The 12,718-nt window shown below is 42.2% G+C and overlaps 1 protein-coding gene across 3 annotated transcripts in view; it reads right to left on the bottom strand.

Annotated features, from left to right (window-relative positions):
* Positions 1–12,718, bottom strand: part of sema4gb (sema domain, immunoglobulin domain (Ig), transmembrane domain (TM) and short cytoplasmic domain, (semaphorin) 4Gb) — a 27,567-nt gene continuing 14,849 nt past the window's right edge. For 2 of the 3 annotated variants that reach the window (XM_088323158.1, XM_088323157.1), the window contains exons 3-15: positions 11,029–11,177; positions 10,675–10,737; positions 10,501–10,599; positions 10,338–10,431; positions 8,838–8,951; positions 8,618–8,772; positions 6,077–6,252; positions 5,076–5,214; positions 4,779–5,001; positions 4,572–4,687; positions 3,666–3,820; positions 1,669–1,730; positions 1–1,314 (exon numbers count right to left, since the gene is read on the bottom strand). In XM_088323158.1, the coding sequence (XP_088179284.1) occupies positions 416–1,314; positions 1,669–1,730; positions 3,666–3,820; positions 4,572–4,687; positions 4,779–5,001; positions 5,076–5,214; positions 6,077–6,252; positions 8,618–8,772; positions 8,838–8,951; positions 10,338–10,431; positions 10,501–10,599; positions 10,675–10,737; positions 11,029–11,177 (2,444 nt within the window). In that variant the 3' untranslated portion in view covers positions 1–415. The remainder of the gene's footprint in view (positions 1,315–1,668; positions 1,731–3,665; positions 3,821–4,571; positions 4,688–4,778; positions 5,002–5,075; positions 5,215–6,076; positions 6,253–8,617; positions 8,773–8,837; positions 8,952–10,337; positions 10,432–10,500; positions 10,600–10,674; positions 10,738–11,028; positions 11,178–12,718) is intronic. The other variant, XM_088323159.1, reaches the window with a different exon arrangement.

A 12,718-nucleotide genomic window follows, 5' to 3' on the forward strand; every position in this document is an offset into this window, starting at 1 on the left:
TTTTGCTCTTGTTAAAACATTTATTAAAACACCAAATTGAATAGATAAACATCAACTCATCACAACAGAATAAAATGAGCTGTGAAACTGCCCAGCTAATGTCTGAGACGAATAATTCATTCCTTGAGTTTTCAGTTTGTAAGAGCAAAAATGTTCACTTTTGCAAAAGTATAGCGAGTCTTTGGCAACGAGATGCTGTCGTTTGTAAACTTTCTTCACTTAAACTCAGTTTTTGGTGCCTGTATGGAAAAGAAAATCTGGAAAAATATAATTTGACCTCTAAACTGTCGCTGGCAGCTACACACATCAAAGATCCTTTAACCGTTCCATGCCATTGATGTCTGCACACGTCAATGGAGTGAAATATCAGCATCTACCAGATAGTTCTTAGTTTAAATCTGGATGTCCTCTGAGTTCAGATGGAGCTTTCATGCGGCTGGAGGTCCAACTGGTTGTGTTTCCTCTGTTCCAAGATGCGGTTGAGCTCCTCTGTGAAGGAATGGTAAAGCGGTGAGGCGCTGCCCTGGTCCACCTGCCGCAGCAGGACGTAGCTATTCCCGTTCATCTTGCGCAGAACGCTCGGCAGGGTGGCCGACATGTAGTCGGCGTCAGGGAGCGGTGGTGGGAGCGGGGGGGCTGCTGGCGGGGTCCCGGCAGGCGAAGAAGATCCCTCACCAATCTGAAGGAAGTCAGCGAACGTAGGCACAGAGATGGACCGGCGTGCCTGCTGTCCATTGGAGATGGTTTGGAGCTCCAGGTGGGAGCTGGTCTTCCTCTCTGAGGACCCCAGGACATGGAGGCCTCGCTCAGAGAACCTGCGGCTGCGGGAGGACCGCCGGGTGCAGAAGCTTACGTACAGCAAGACCACGGATAAAACGAGGCAAAGCCCACCCAGGACGGCCACCAGGCCAATGTACACGGCCTCCATGTGTCGATAGCGAAGGCGAGGCCCTGCGGGTGAGGCAGTAGGACCGACTGCGAACTCTTCAATCGCCGCCGTCGTCGTCGTCACGGGTATTTCTGTTATATCCGCTTCCGCTGGGAAATAGGAATCCGTATGCACTCTTACCGTGTATAAGTAAACCAGGATGGAGACGGCGTTCTCCACGGCAAAGCAGCGGTACGAGCCGCTCTGCCTGCCCCGAGCCCCGATGATAAGGAGGCCGTCAGTGCCCACACGGAATCCCCGGTCCACGCCGTAACCTCGCAGCTCCTTCCCATTCACCGTCCAATGGGGTGTGGCCAGGTTGGAGCGCAGCTCGCACTGGAGGAGGACGTCGTCGCCCGCCATTACGGAGCGTCGCCGGTGGACGACTGCAGGGACGGTCAAATAGTCCAGGGGTCACCAACCTTTTGTACTGATTAGTGTGAAGGACAACCAGTTTGATGCATTTCTAAAATGACTTATGTTCTTACAGTGTTACCACTACTTCATTACCAGGTTTCAATTACTTAAAGTAAGTTAGAATAGGCTCAATCAACCACTCAAACATGCCAGATAGAAATAAATTCCCTAGAAAATTACACAGGTTATCTATTTGGAGAAGCGGTCCGCAAGCTACTCATGTATTCTTAGGGAGCTACCTTGTGCACGCCGGCCCCACGTTGGTGATCCCAGATAGAGTCTTTCTCTCTATTTGAACAGTTAACAGAAACTCCAGTACGTACCGTTACCAGAATTCTCCTTACATCCCCTGGTACCTCTCTGGATGTCCTGGGTCAGGTTTGATCTGAAATGAGATGATAACATTTCAATTAAGGATGTTTGTAGCCACTCATAGCCAAGTAAAATTACCAATTAAGGGGATTTCCGGCAGGTTTAATATGTGGTATGCTGGGTGCATGGCAGCAGACAGGATAACCTTACGGAGAGTTATCAACACTGCCCAGAAAATCATGGAGGACGTTGCCAGCTTGCAGGACTTTTGTCATGATTACCGATGTGAATCACCTGTGCCTGCTCGTTTGTCTCCGGCTACGACCTGTTTTGATCCCGACCACGTCTGCTCCCCCGTCCCGGCTTACGACCCATTTTTGATCCCGACTACGTCTACTCTCCCGTCCTGGTTTACGACTCGTGTCCAACCTCGACCACGTCTTTGCTCTCCCTGTCCCGGCTACCGACCTGTTTTTCCGTCCCTGACACTGCCATCGCTCGCTACGAAAGTTTCTCTTCCGTATTCGGATCACAATCCGAGTGCGAGAGCGACTTGCTTCCCACGTCCACCGAACACCGGACTATGGGCGCAACCCTTCCTCTTTCTTTCAATAAAACTGGTGGTAAACGTTACGCAATTGGGTCTTGATTCCGTCCTGGTCGTGACAACTTTTTAGTACTTTTTCCATACTTTTCACTATTTCTCAGTATTTTTGGGGGTAATTTTCACAGTTTTGACTGCTTTTTACTACTTTTAACTAATTTCCACTGAAGTTTTTTACTGTTTTTTACTCTTTTGAATACTCATCCCTACATTTCACTATCTCTCAGTACTTTTTAATGCCTTTCTATACCTTACTATTTTTCATTACATTTCCGTATTTTTTCCATTCGTTCCTTATTTACACTACTTTTTAGTACTTTTCCATACTTCTCTGTATTTATCACTACATCAAAGTACTTTACCATAATTTTCAGTTGTCATTGATACATTGTCAAGACCAGAACGGAATCGGGAACCGAATGCGTAGCGTTAACCACAAGTTTATTGAATAGGAAGAGGAAGGGCAGCGCCCGCGATCCGGTGATCGCTGGACGCAGGAAGCAACTCGATCCGAATACGGAAGTGGATCTTCCTTAGCGGAAGATGGCGTTGTCAGGGATGGAAAAAACAGGTCGATAGCCAGGACAGGAGAGCAAAAACGTGGTCGGGATCAGAAACGGGTCGTAAGCTGGGACGGGAGAGCAGACATGGTCGGGATCGAAAACGGGTCGTAAGCCAGGGGGATAGCAGACATGGTCGGGATCGGAAACAGGTCGTAGCTGGAGACAAACGGGGAGATCTGGAATGGACAGGTGGAAAAATGGGTGCAAAAACGGGATAGGCGGGAGTCAGGGTCAAAATGCTTGCCTTGTAACAACAGAGGTTCGCTGACGGACTGGCAACAGGCGAGTGAAAGGACTGGGTTTAAAAAGGGACAGGGAAGCAATCAGATAGCCCGCAGTGATTTGCGCCAAATGAGTGGGCACAGGTGATCCAAATCCGTAATCATGACATACATTTCACAATTTTTCACTTCTTTTCAGTACTTTTCCATACGCTTTACTATCTTTCACTTCTTTTTAGTTCTCTTCTTCAGTACTTCTTACATACTTCTCAAAATGTTTCATTACTATTGAGTACCTAAGTGTACATTTCAGCAATATTTTATACTTTTCCGTACTTTATCCTATTCATTCACCCGTTTCCAATACTTTAACCAAATGTTTCCAGCCTTTTCGCCCTTCAAACGCAATGTGCCCCAAAAACACAACAAGATAACTTATTGTCTTATTGTGGTTTTTTTGACATGTCTTGTAACATGTTTATGATACATCTTATCTCGTTATGAAAAATGTACATTATGTTGTAACTGGTAACAATTAAAACTGTTGCATTCTGTTTTTTTTCTTCTCAAATGTAAAAGTTCAAAACAGGAGATAAGCATCATAGATAATCTGAGCTCACCTGTTCACTCGCGACCACACTTCTACACACTCTCGGCCGTCCCAGCCACAGAAAGGGTCCCTGGCGAAGACGCAATCATAACAGGAAGTGTATCTTTGACAGACTGACAAGGGGATTTGCACAACCCCTGAGTGGGAGCCTGCGTAGACGCTTTGCTAGGATTACAAAAATGCAGTATTTAATTTGACACATTAGCATTTCTAAAAGAATAACAAAAAAAATATATATGTATAAATATATACACATACACTATATACCTTATTATCGCACTATAAGGCACATGAAATTGAAATGAAGGGCTGGGGTTGCTAATAAAATAAATGGGAACAACATTTGTGCATTATTGAACAGTCTCAAAATATTGTTGATCACAACTGCAAAACTTTGGACCCAATGGGAGTCAGAAAAACGCTGGATACTATCCTTTAAATCTCTGGGGATACAGATGACACATGAAAAGGCACTGAGTTTTATGTCATAATCACACTATTTTTAGTCACGGTGCTACTTGCTGATAGTATCATCGGGCCGGGCTGTGAGAATATTATCAGACACTAAATCAGTCCGTGGAACAGAAAGGTTTGTGGACCACTGAAAAATAGTATTCTATCATTGACTTTAGAATGTCCACGAGATTCGTAAATGAATGTCCCTAGTGGGCTGGTGGTTAGGATTTGGTGCTCTTTCCGCCATTATCCGAGTTCGATCCTTATTGCCACCATTGTTATACAACTGTGGTCATTGATAGTTATCAACTGATTGCCATTTCAATTCCATTTTTTCCGTGCATGAAGTGCACTGGAATATATGGCGCACATTTAAATATCTGGCCAATTTGGGGTTTTTGGGTCTGCCTTATAGTTCAGATAATATAGTGTATACTGTACAGTATATTGCATAGCTAACCAGGGCTGCAGATAGGACCAGGCTTTCTATAGGCTGGGCTCTATCGAAGAGTTGTAATTCCTCTATGATGTGCATCTTCCCCCTGATGTCCACTGCTCTGTGCAACCAGCCATCGTCTAGGAAAAGACAATACTAGGTTTTGATAGATTTATACATGGATAGATATGTTGTCGCTAATATGCCGCTTGCAAACAAACATCACCTCACCTGTTCCCAGAAAGAGGACAGTATAGACGTCCCCGTCCAAGGCCTGCTGTCTGTGTGCAATCACACGGACGTAGTTGACGCTCCTCTTAAACATGAGCGGCCGCGCTCCGATTGGACGGACTTGGACGGCCATAAGCGGGTGGCGGCGGGCAAACGTCAGCACATTGTCTGGGAGGTCCCGCGACGAGTTGATGCCGCGGGATCGGTGCTCGTCGGTGATGCACTGAAGACACGGCAGGGGGAAAACAACTGAGGTGGACTATGTGTGTGATGGAGCTGATTTGGGCGGTAACTTACAGACCCGGGTCTCGGTTCGGGGACTTTGCCAGTGTACTCTCGCCACTTGGAGTCTTGCATCTCCATGTAGGGCCCCTCGAAAGCCTTTTGGATGTCTGAGAAAGCGAATTGGCAGATGGCGGAGGCTTTGATGTTCTTCCTGATGGGCAACAAAGAATTATACAGCAGAAAACGGGTGTAAGATTTATGTTCAATCATATTATTCCCTGCCTTCCCCTAAATTTCCCCCCTTACTCTAGCAAAGCACTTTCACAAGCAGGCAAAATATTTTCCATTTTCCCACAGTTTAGAGGGAAGTGGATGTCTAATAGACACAAACCCATTTTCACAAAGCTAGGGGCAGATGAGGCTTTCAATTTTCTCTCAGCTTCACTTGTACTTAAGGTGTAATTTCACTGGCAGCCACAAAATGGCAACAGAGTACAATGACACCTCAGTACTCAAAAGAATTGGTGGTCGAACACCAATCCTAGAGTACCGTGGTATTACTGCATTTTATTTAACTAGGTTAAATATTTATTTCCACTGGCAGCCACAAAATGACAGCAGAGTAAAATGATAACTTGGTACTCTGTAAATCTGTGGTCGAATACCACTTCCGAAGGGATTACGGTCGAGTAGCGAGATATCACTGTACAGTATTCTACTTAACCAGTTCTACGATTTAGCCCAAATTGCATTACTCTCCCTTAACCTCTATTTTGCACTTTCTCGGGTAGAATAATACCCAATTTTTTACAAAGCATAGAGGAAGTAAAAGAGTCCTTTTATTTTTCTCTGCTTCACCTTTATTTTAGGTGTATTTTCACTGGAAGCCACAAGATGGCAGCAGAGTTTTGTCATCACAGAAAACAAGAAGTTTTTGTCCCTCTGCTTATTTTTTTTAATAAATGTAAAATTCTCTTTAGTCCTCTTTTTGGTACCTATAAAACTGCAGAACCTGGATAATGATTGCGAACATTTGAATCGTGTTTGTCAGACATCCCGTTTTGGTGTCATACCATTCAAGGCCGAAGATGCCGTACAAGAGACTGCTCTGAGCGTCTCGGCCGTGCATGACGAAGACTCCGCGCAGGACGTTCAGATGCAATTCATACTCGGGAACCTGACACACCAGCCGGGCCTTGAGGAAAGAGGTCCACTTTCTCTGCAGGGTCCTTTGACCTCCCCAATCAGTCTGCAGACAGGGCAAATGGAGGTGATTTGCACCACCTAAAGGATTGGAGTGAAATAGTTTGCATGTGTATTTTCAAAGCAATCAATTGTTTTTCCTGGTGCAGTGATGTGAGCTACTTCTCAGAAAGGAGGTCGCATGTCTTAAGGGAAATCTGAGTGGGTCACCACAGATACGTTGAGGAACAGGCAACCTTCTTCGTAATTGTGTCACCGTGCGAACTGAATGTTGTTCTATATTCTGATTAAAGTAGACTCTTGCCAAGGCATATTAAGAAAAAAATTGGAATACTAGGGGGAAAATTCATCACCGAGATAATTTTTACACAATATCTGCTAATATTAATGCACTATTCATTAATAAGGATTCTGTTTTCATAAAATTAAATGAAAATTACAATACATTTGATCATGTCGGAATATAAGTAATCTTTAAAATATCAGGTAATCATAAATTACAATTAGAATATATTAAATATGTAGATCAGCATGGCAGCGCAGTGGTTAGCGCATGTGCGGCACAGTTCTGAGGTCATGAGATCGAACTTTCCTCTGTGGAGTTTGCATGTTCTCTCCGTGCTTGGGTTTCCTCCGGGCACTCCGGTTTCCTCCCTCATTCCAAATACATGCATGTCAGATTAATTGGCCGGTCCAAATTGTCCCTAGGTGTGAATGACTGAATGTGTTGTCTGTCTCTGTGTGCTCTGCGACTGGCTGGCAACCACTTCAGGGTGTCCCCTGTCCCCTGCCTGAAGATAGCTGAGATGGGCTCCAGCATTCCCGCGACCCTACTGAGGATAAGTAGTGCAGAAAATGGATGGATAGAAATATGTAGATAACTAAAATGAAAACAAAAAAACATTACAAAATAAAATAAAGTGCTTAGAAACACTAAAAAAGCAAAACAATTTTTTTATTGATTTCAATTAATTTAAAATAACTAGGTAATTACATGGACTAGAACATGGTAAAAAGTATTATTTATCCAAATAACTAATTTAAAAATATATTTTTAAATGAAACAAAGTTTCTCAAAAAGCCTAAAAAAACTAAATAAAACTATATTTTACTTTGATAAGTAACTAAGACCCTAATTGCAGTCCAAATCTGTTAACATGAGGGGTGTCCAAAGCGGGCTGGATTTGGTAAGCTGAAAATGTGTGAGGGCCGACTATTCAGCCTAGCATTCTTTGAACAGTCTTTAACAAATTCACCCTCTGTGAAAGGTCTGCAGTGCTTAAGGATCAGTGTCACAACCTCGTAGCTCGCCTTTGTAGCAGTTACATTTGACTTGCAGGGTCTCATTAAAAAGCGCTGCTGATTCGTTAAAGTAGATTCCAGTTGCTATACCTTTTCACAGCGTTTGTTTCTAGCTTGCTTTTTGGAGTCAGCATGTTTTGTCTGGCGGTGCTTTTTTGTATTATATTATTTGAAAATAGCCACAGTCTCTTGGCAAATTATGCCATGTGAAAAAAACACTCCAATTTCCACTTGTCCTGAAAGTGGCGCCATAGTCAAATTCCCTTTTTTTGATTTAAACTCGCCATGTTGGAATTGGTGTGGGCTAAAGTTCTCAAAGAAAGCCAAGGGCAAGGATGCCAGAGGGCTACTGCCATCGTCTGGTGAAATTGTGATTTTTAAAAATGATTTTGGGTAACAATTTATTCTATAGCCTTGCGGCTGGTTGGAAGACAGCCGGGATGGGCTCCAGCACCCTGACGACCCTACTGAGGATAAGCGGCGCAGATAATGGATGGAATTTATTTTATACTGCAGTCAACATTACTGGCGGGCCACATATTATTAATTTTATGACAGAAGCCACAGGCCAGTAAAAAATGTAAACGGGCCATAACTAGCATAACTAGCCCCTGTGCCGGACTTTGGACATTCATGGTTTACATCTTTTAAAAAAGTATTTAGGATATTTTCATTTTCAAACAACAGATTTTCATCCATTTATACAAGCAATATTGTACTGGAACTATGATTTTTTTTAAAAGATTGCGGCCTTATTTTTGGGATTTCTTTTCAAAGTGGATTTAGTATTTTTATTTTTAAATTGTTTTGTTTTATTGTTATTTCTTAAAATTCTTTCATTTATTTATTTTAATTTTAAAATGTTTTTTTTAGCCGTGACTACTTATACAATATTATTAACGTGGGGATGTTAAAATTTTAAAAAAGAAAATTAAAAAAAATATATTCCAACTCAATAATAATAAATGTGTAATATTTTTTGACATGTATGCAAGGTGTCAAACTAAACAGGAAGTTGACCTTAAAGTCAAGATCAACTATCTAGAATTTAAGTACAACGTGGTAAAGAGGTTGCACGACTTAGAGAAAATGACTTTGGCCCATCTGACCTTGCAAACCCGCGCAACCCTGGACACCTTGGTCTGACTGGGATACGCCATCTGTTCTTGGCTCCTCTCGGTAAAGAAGAAGTAGATCTTGTCGTCGTCTCCCACAGAGCTGTTGACGCTCTCCCGCAGCAGAGCCGAGCCTACAAAGTCCGCCTCTAGATGCGGTGCCGGAAGTCAGGAACAAAAAGGACATGGAGATTCTGGAGTGTGACGAGCTTACCCAGGAGCCAACGGGTGGGGGCTTCCTCCGTCCTCAGCGTGGGGAAGGGAAAGTTGCGGCGCACGTCTGGAGAACTGCGGAATTCGTACTGGGTAGCAGTGAACATCTCGCCGTCTGGTTGATGAAAACGTTTTTCATTTTCACTCTCATTCTCTTGGAATCCATCTCATGGGAAATCTCTTATAAGAGAGGCTACTTTGCGAATTTTCACATATCGCAGGGGATTCTAGTCCCCATTAACTAGGATAATGGAAGGATTAGATAGATAGATAGATAGATAGATAGATAGATACTTTGTTCATCCCCGAAGGGAAATTCACATTTCCAGCAGCATCCCTGAGCTGAGATTACTATACATCTGCAATATGATTTGCTTGATTCTTCCTGGTTTGACCCATGTTCGTGCGTTAACATCACAGACTTTAAGTTTCAACAAATTATCTGATTTAATAAATCAATTTGATTTGAGGAGATAACCACCGCTGTTGAATTGAAGCTTAAAGGACAATGGCTGCTCCTTGCACATAACTTTCTTTGAGCCAAGTCGTGTTAAATGAGCTGATTCCTTTCATCTTTTTATTGCAATGTAATCCCGAAATATTTTTATTAAAAATAAAAGGTGGAACAAAGGGGCTGCCAGGGCCAGAAGGAGACTGTCACCTCTGTAAAACTAAAGCTGATAGGACAGTGGATGCACCTTGCATGTAACTTTCAGTGATTGAATAAGCCGATTCACGTCATCTTTTTTTTTTTGCAATTTAATTAATTATTTAAATTTACTGCATAATGACAGGTTGCTGAAAGGAGATCGTCACAACTGTTGAACTAAAGCTTAAAGGACAGTGGATGTACCTTGCATGTAACTTTCTGCCTATGTTTTTTCATGACTTACTTATTAAGTTTGATTAATTCTGGAATAGTTTTTTATTTTAGATCTAATTTGAGAAGAAAAAAAGATATTTGAGAACAGCGGAATACTTTTTTCCTAGCTTTAATTTTGGAAAAACGCAATACGGCCCAACCTCATTCAGACCCTAGCTGCGGCGGCCAACCAGTATTTTAATTTGGGGACCCCTGTCTTGTGATTCATAGAATTAAAGAAAAGAATACATTATCATGTCCTGCATGGTCGCCATGACAACCAGCTGGTCCCGCCCCTTGACACTGGCTGACACAGATTGTCCTAATTACGTTTGGGATTCTTAAGGGCTGGTTTGGGGACTGCCGGTTGCTGGTTCATTGCATTGTTCTGCATTGCTCTGTTTGCTCTGTTCTGTTTTGTTTGACTCGAGGAAGACCTGTCATGCCCGTTTGTCTGAGTTAGTAACTTTAAGTCTGTTTGTGAGTATTTGCTAGTCTAAGTTTCTGATTGCCTGTAAGCCTGTTTTTTGTTTTGTTTTTGTCCCTGCGTGTTGGACAACTTTTATTTTCTAAATAAAAGTAACTGATCGTTGAGTTCACCCTTCCTGCCTCCTCGGTCCGGTTCCTTGACACACATACCTACAAGGAGGCCTGTGTATCCTTTAGCCGGGTCATACGGACACCTGTCCCTGCCGTCGTCAAAGCTGGACGGCAAACTAAATCGTTCAGAATCCTCAGAAGACACAAAACACGTCTCGTTTACATCCCAATGCTTGTGTCCATTTATGGGGGCCCAACTTACCACATAGGCGCATAGGGGCCTGAAGGCGTTGGTGCCGCACATGTACAGGTGAGATTCGTTGAAATGCTGCAGGAAGCGGATGTGATTGAAGCACTCGGTCTGTTTGGAATCATACACACACAAAACATATTACCAATGGAGACATTTTTCGATGCCTTTTCCAAATGGATTCACCTTGTTGTCCCTGCCTTTGTTCACACACTGCTTGTTCTGCTCAGGGGAAGAGTCCCAGGCCAGCTGGCATAGGTCACAAAATAGAATAAAAATGCCACTCTGTTATAAGCATCAGAAAAATAACAATTCATATATATCCATATATATATATTATAAAAACTATACTCATGGGCAAACAAAAAAACATCACTCTCTCCACTCAACTATGTCGCACTTAATCCTGTAGCCGTAAAATCAAAAAGGACACAATTGGATTTGCTCAATCTTCTCGAAGCTAAAATTAGTCTGTCCTCCTTTAGGATGCAAACTTGAAATGTGGGTGGGGGGGAGAGTGTGATTCTGTTTGCTACTCACTCGGGGGCCAGCGGGTGTGGCAATATCGGAGGCGTTGAGCGCGTACAGAGCTCCTCTCCCGCCCACGTATAAAATCTGAGCCTCCTCCTTCAGCAGTAGGGTGCTGCAATTCTGTGCTGGGCCACTGAAACGACTGCTGCCCAGCAGGCCTGAAAACATCCAGAACAGGGGGGGTCTTTTTGTTGTCCTGGTATAATTGGATTATAGTCTAGTGATCTCATGAATGTAGACACTAAATAAGATTTTAGAAAATGATCTATTTACAGAGAAGAAATCAGTGTTGGATAGCATACGGAAAAAGAACAACAAAGTTTAATAGGATCTTCACAATTAAAATAAACCAAAGTTACTCTAACACAGGGTTGACTACGCAACCCTGCTCCATAATAATGAAACAATACTAGATCTAGATGAAAAAACACGAAGGACAGAAACCAAAAGATATGCTAAAATAAACACTGGTTCTAACTAAAAAAAGAAAGAAAAAGAATACGAAGCAGGGAACATGCTGACGCCTGGATAAAAAACGTCATATTGTTCCAACACCAACCAGCTCTAAATAAACAAACAAACCTTAAAGTAAAACAACACAAGACATGTCTAATGAACAAAAATATGAGTGTAACACAAAGCAGTATATAAAACACTAACCAGATATAAATGAAAAAACATGAAATGTAGAAGATGAAAGATATGTTGGAACACAAACTGACTCTAACTGAACAAACTAACTGAACAAAATATGAATACGAGAGGACATAAGGAACAGACCCACGTGTGGATAAATCAATGACATAATGTTCCAACACCAGGTAGCTCTAACAGAACCAAAACATGAAGACAAAGCAGAATATGCCGGTACACTAACTAGCTCACACTTAGCAACGTGACGGAAAGACAATGCAGGACATGTTGAAACACTAACTCTTACTGAACAAAAACATTTGGGGAATGTAACGAAAAATATGTTAGCACACTAACTTCATCTAAATGAACAAAACAGGAAGGTAAGAAGACACAGATTATGTTGCAATACAAACTAGCTCTACATGAACTAAATATGAAAAAGAAAAGACGCAGAAAATCATACTCACGCTTAAATAGAAATACATAATTTGCCAACACCAAGCACTAACGGAACAGAACATGAATGTTTGACGGCAACAGAATCATTCCCATACATGGCCAGAACAAAAACAATAGGGCCATGACAACGAGATAATGAAAATTAGTGCAAAAACACTGGCTTCATCTAACTAAACAAAACTTGAAAGTGGACAATACGCAATTTACTGGAAACCCAGGTTTGAAACCCTCATGTTTTTTCTCTCCCTGTGGTCTCGTCATACCACGTTGAATCGAGATTGCACGACCTACAAAATCTTATAACGCACCCCCACACTGACAACTGAGATGATGAAGCCTGACGCTGATGCCACTTGGCAGTATTAGGCCAGCCACGTGCCCTCAAATCTTGCCTTAGCCCTTTCGCCTGTATTCTAAAAAAAATACAACAACAAAAGCTACGAGCATACAAAAAGAAAAAGGAAGAAAGACATATTCAGATTGAGGGAAATAGGTCACATGACCATGTTCTTTTCCAAATAATATATATATATATATATATATATATATATATATATACTGTATTTTCTTTTCCTTTAGCAGAAAATATTCAGTGTTCGTATGT

The sequence above is a fragment of the Urocampus carinirostris genome, chromosome 19 (genome assembly GCF_059441175.1).
Source record: "Urocampus carinirostris isolate Australia breed hairy pipefish chromosome 19, RoL_Ucar_1.0, whole genome shotgun sequence".
NCBI classification, from domain to species: domain Eukaryota; kingdom Metazoa; phylum Chordata; class Actinopteri; order Syngnathiformes; family Syngnathidae; genus Urocampus; species Urocampus carinirostris.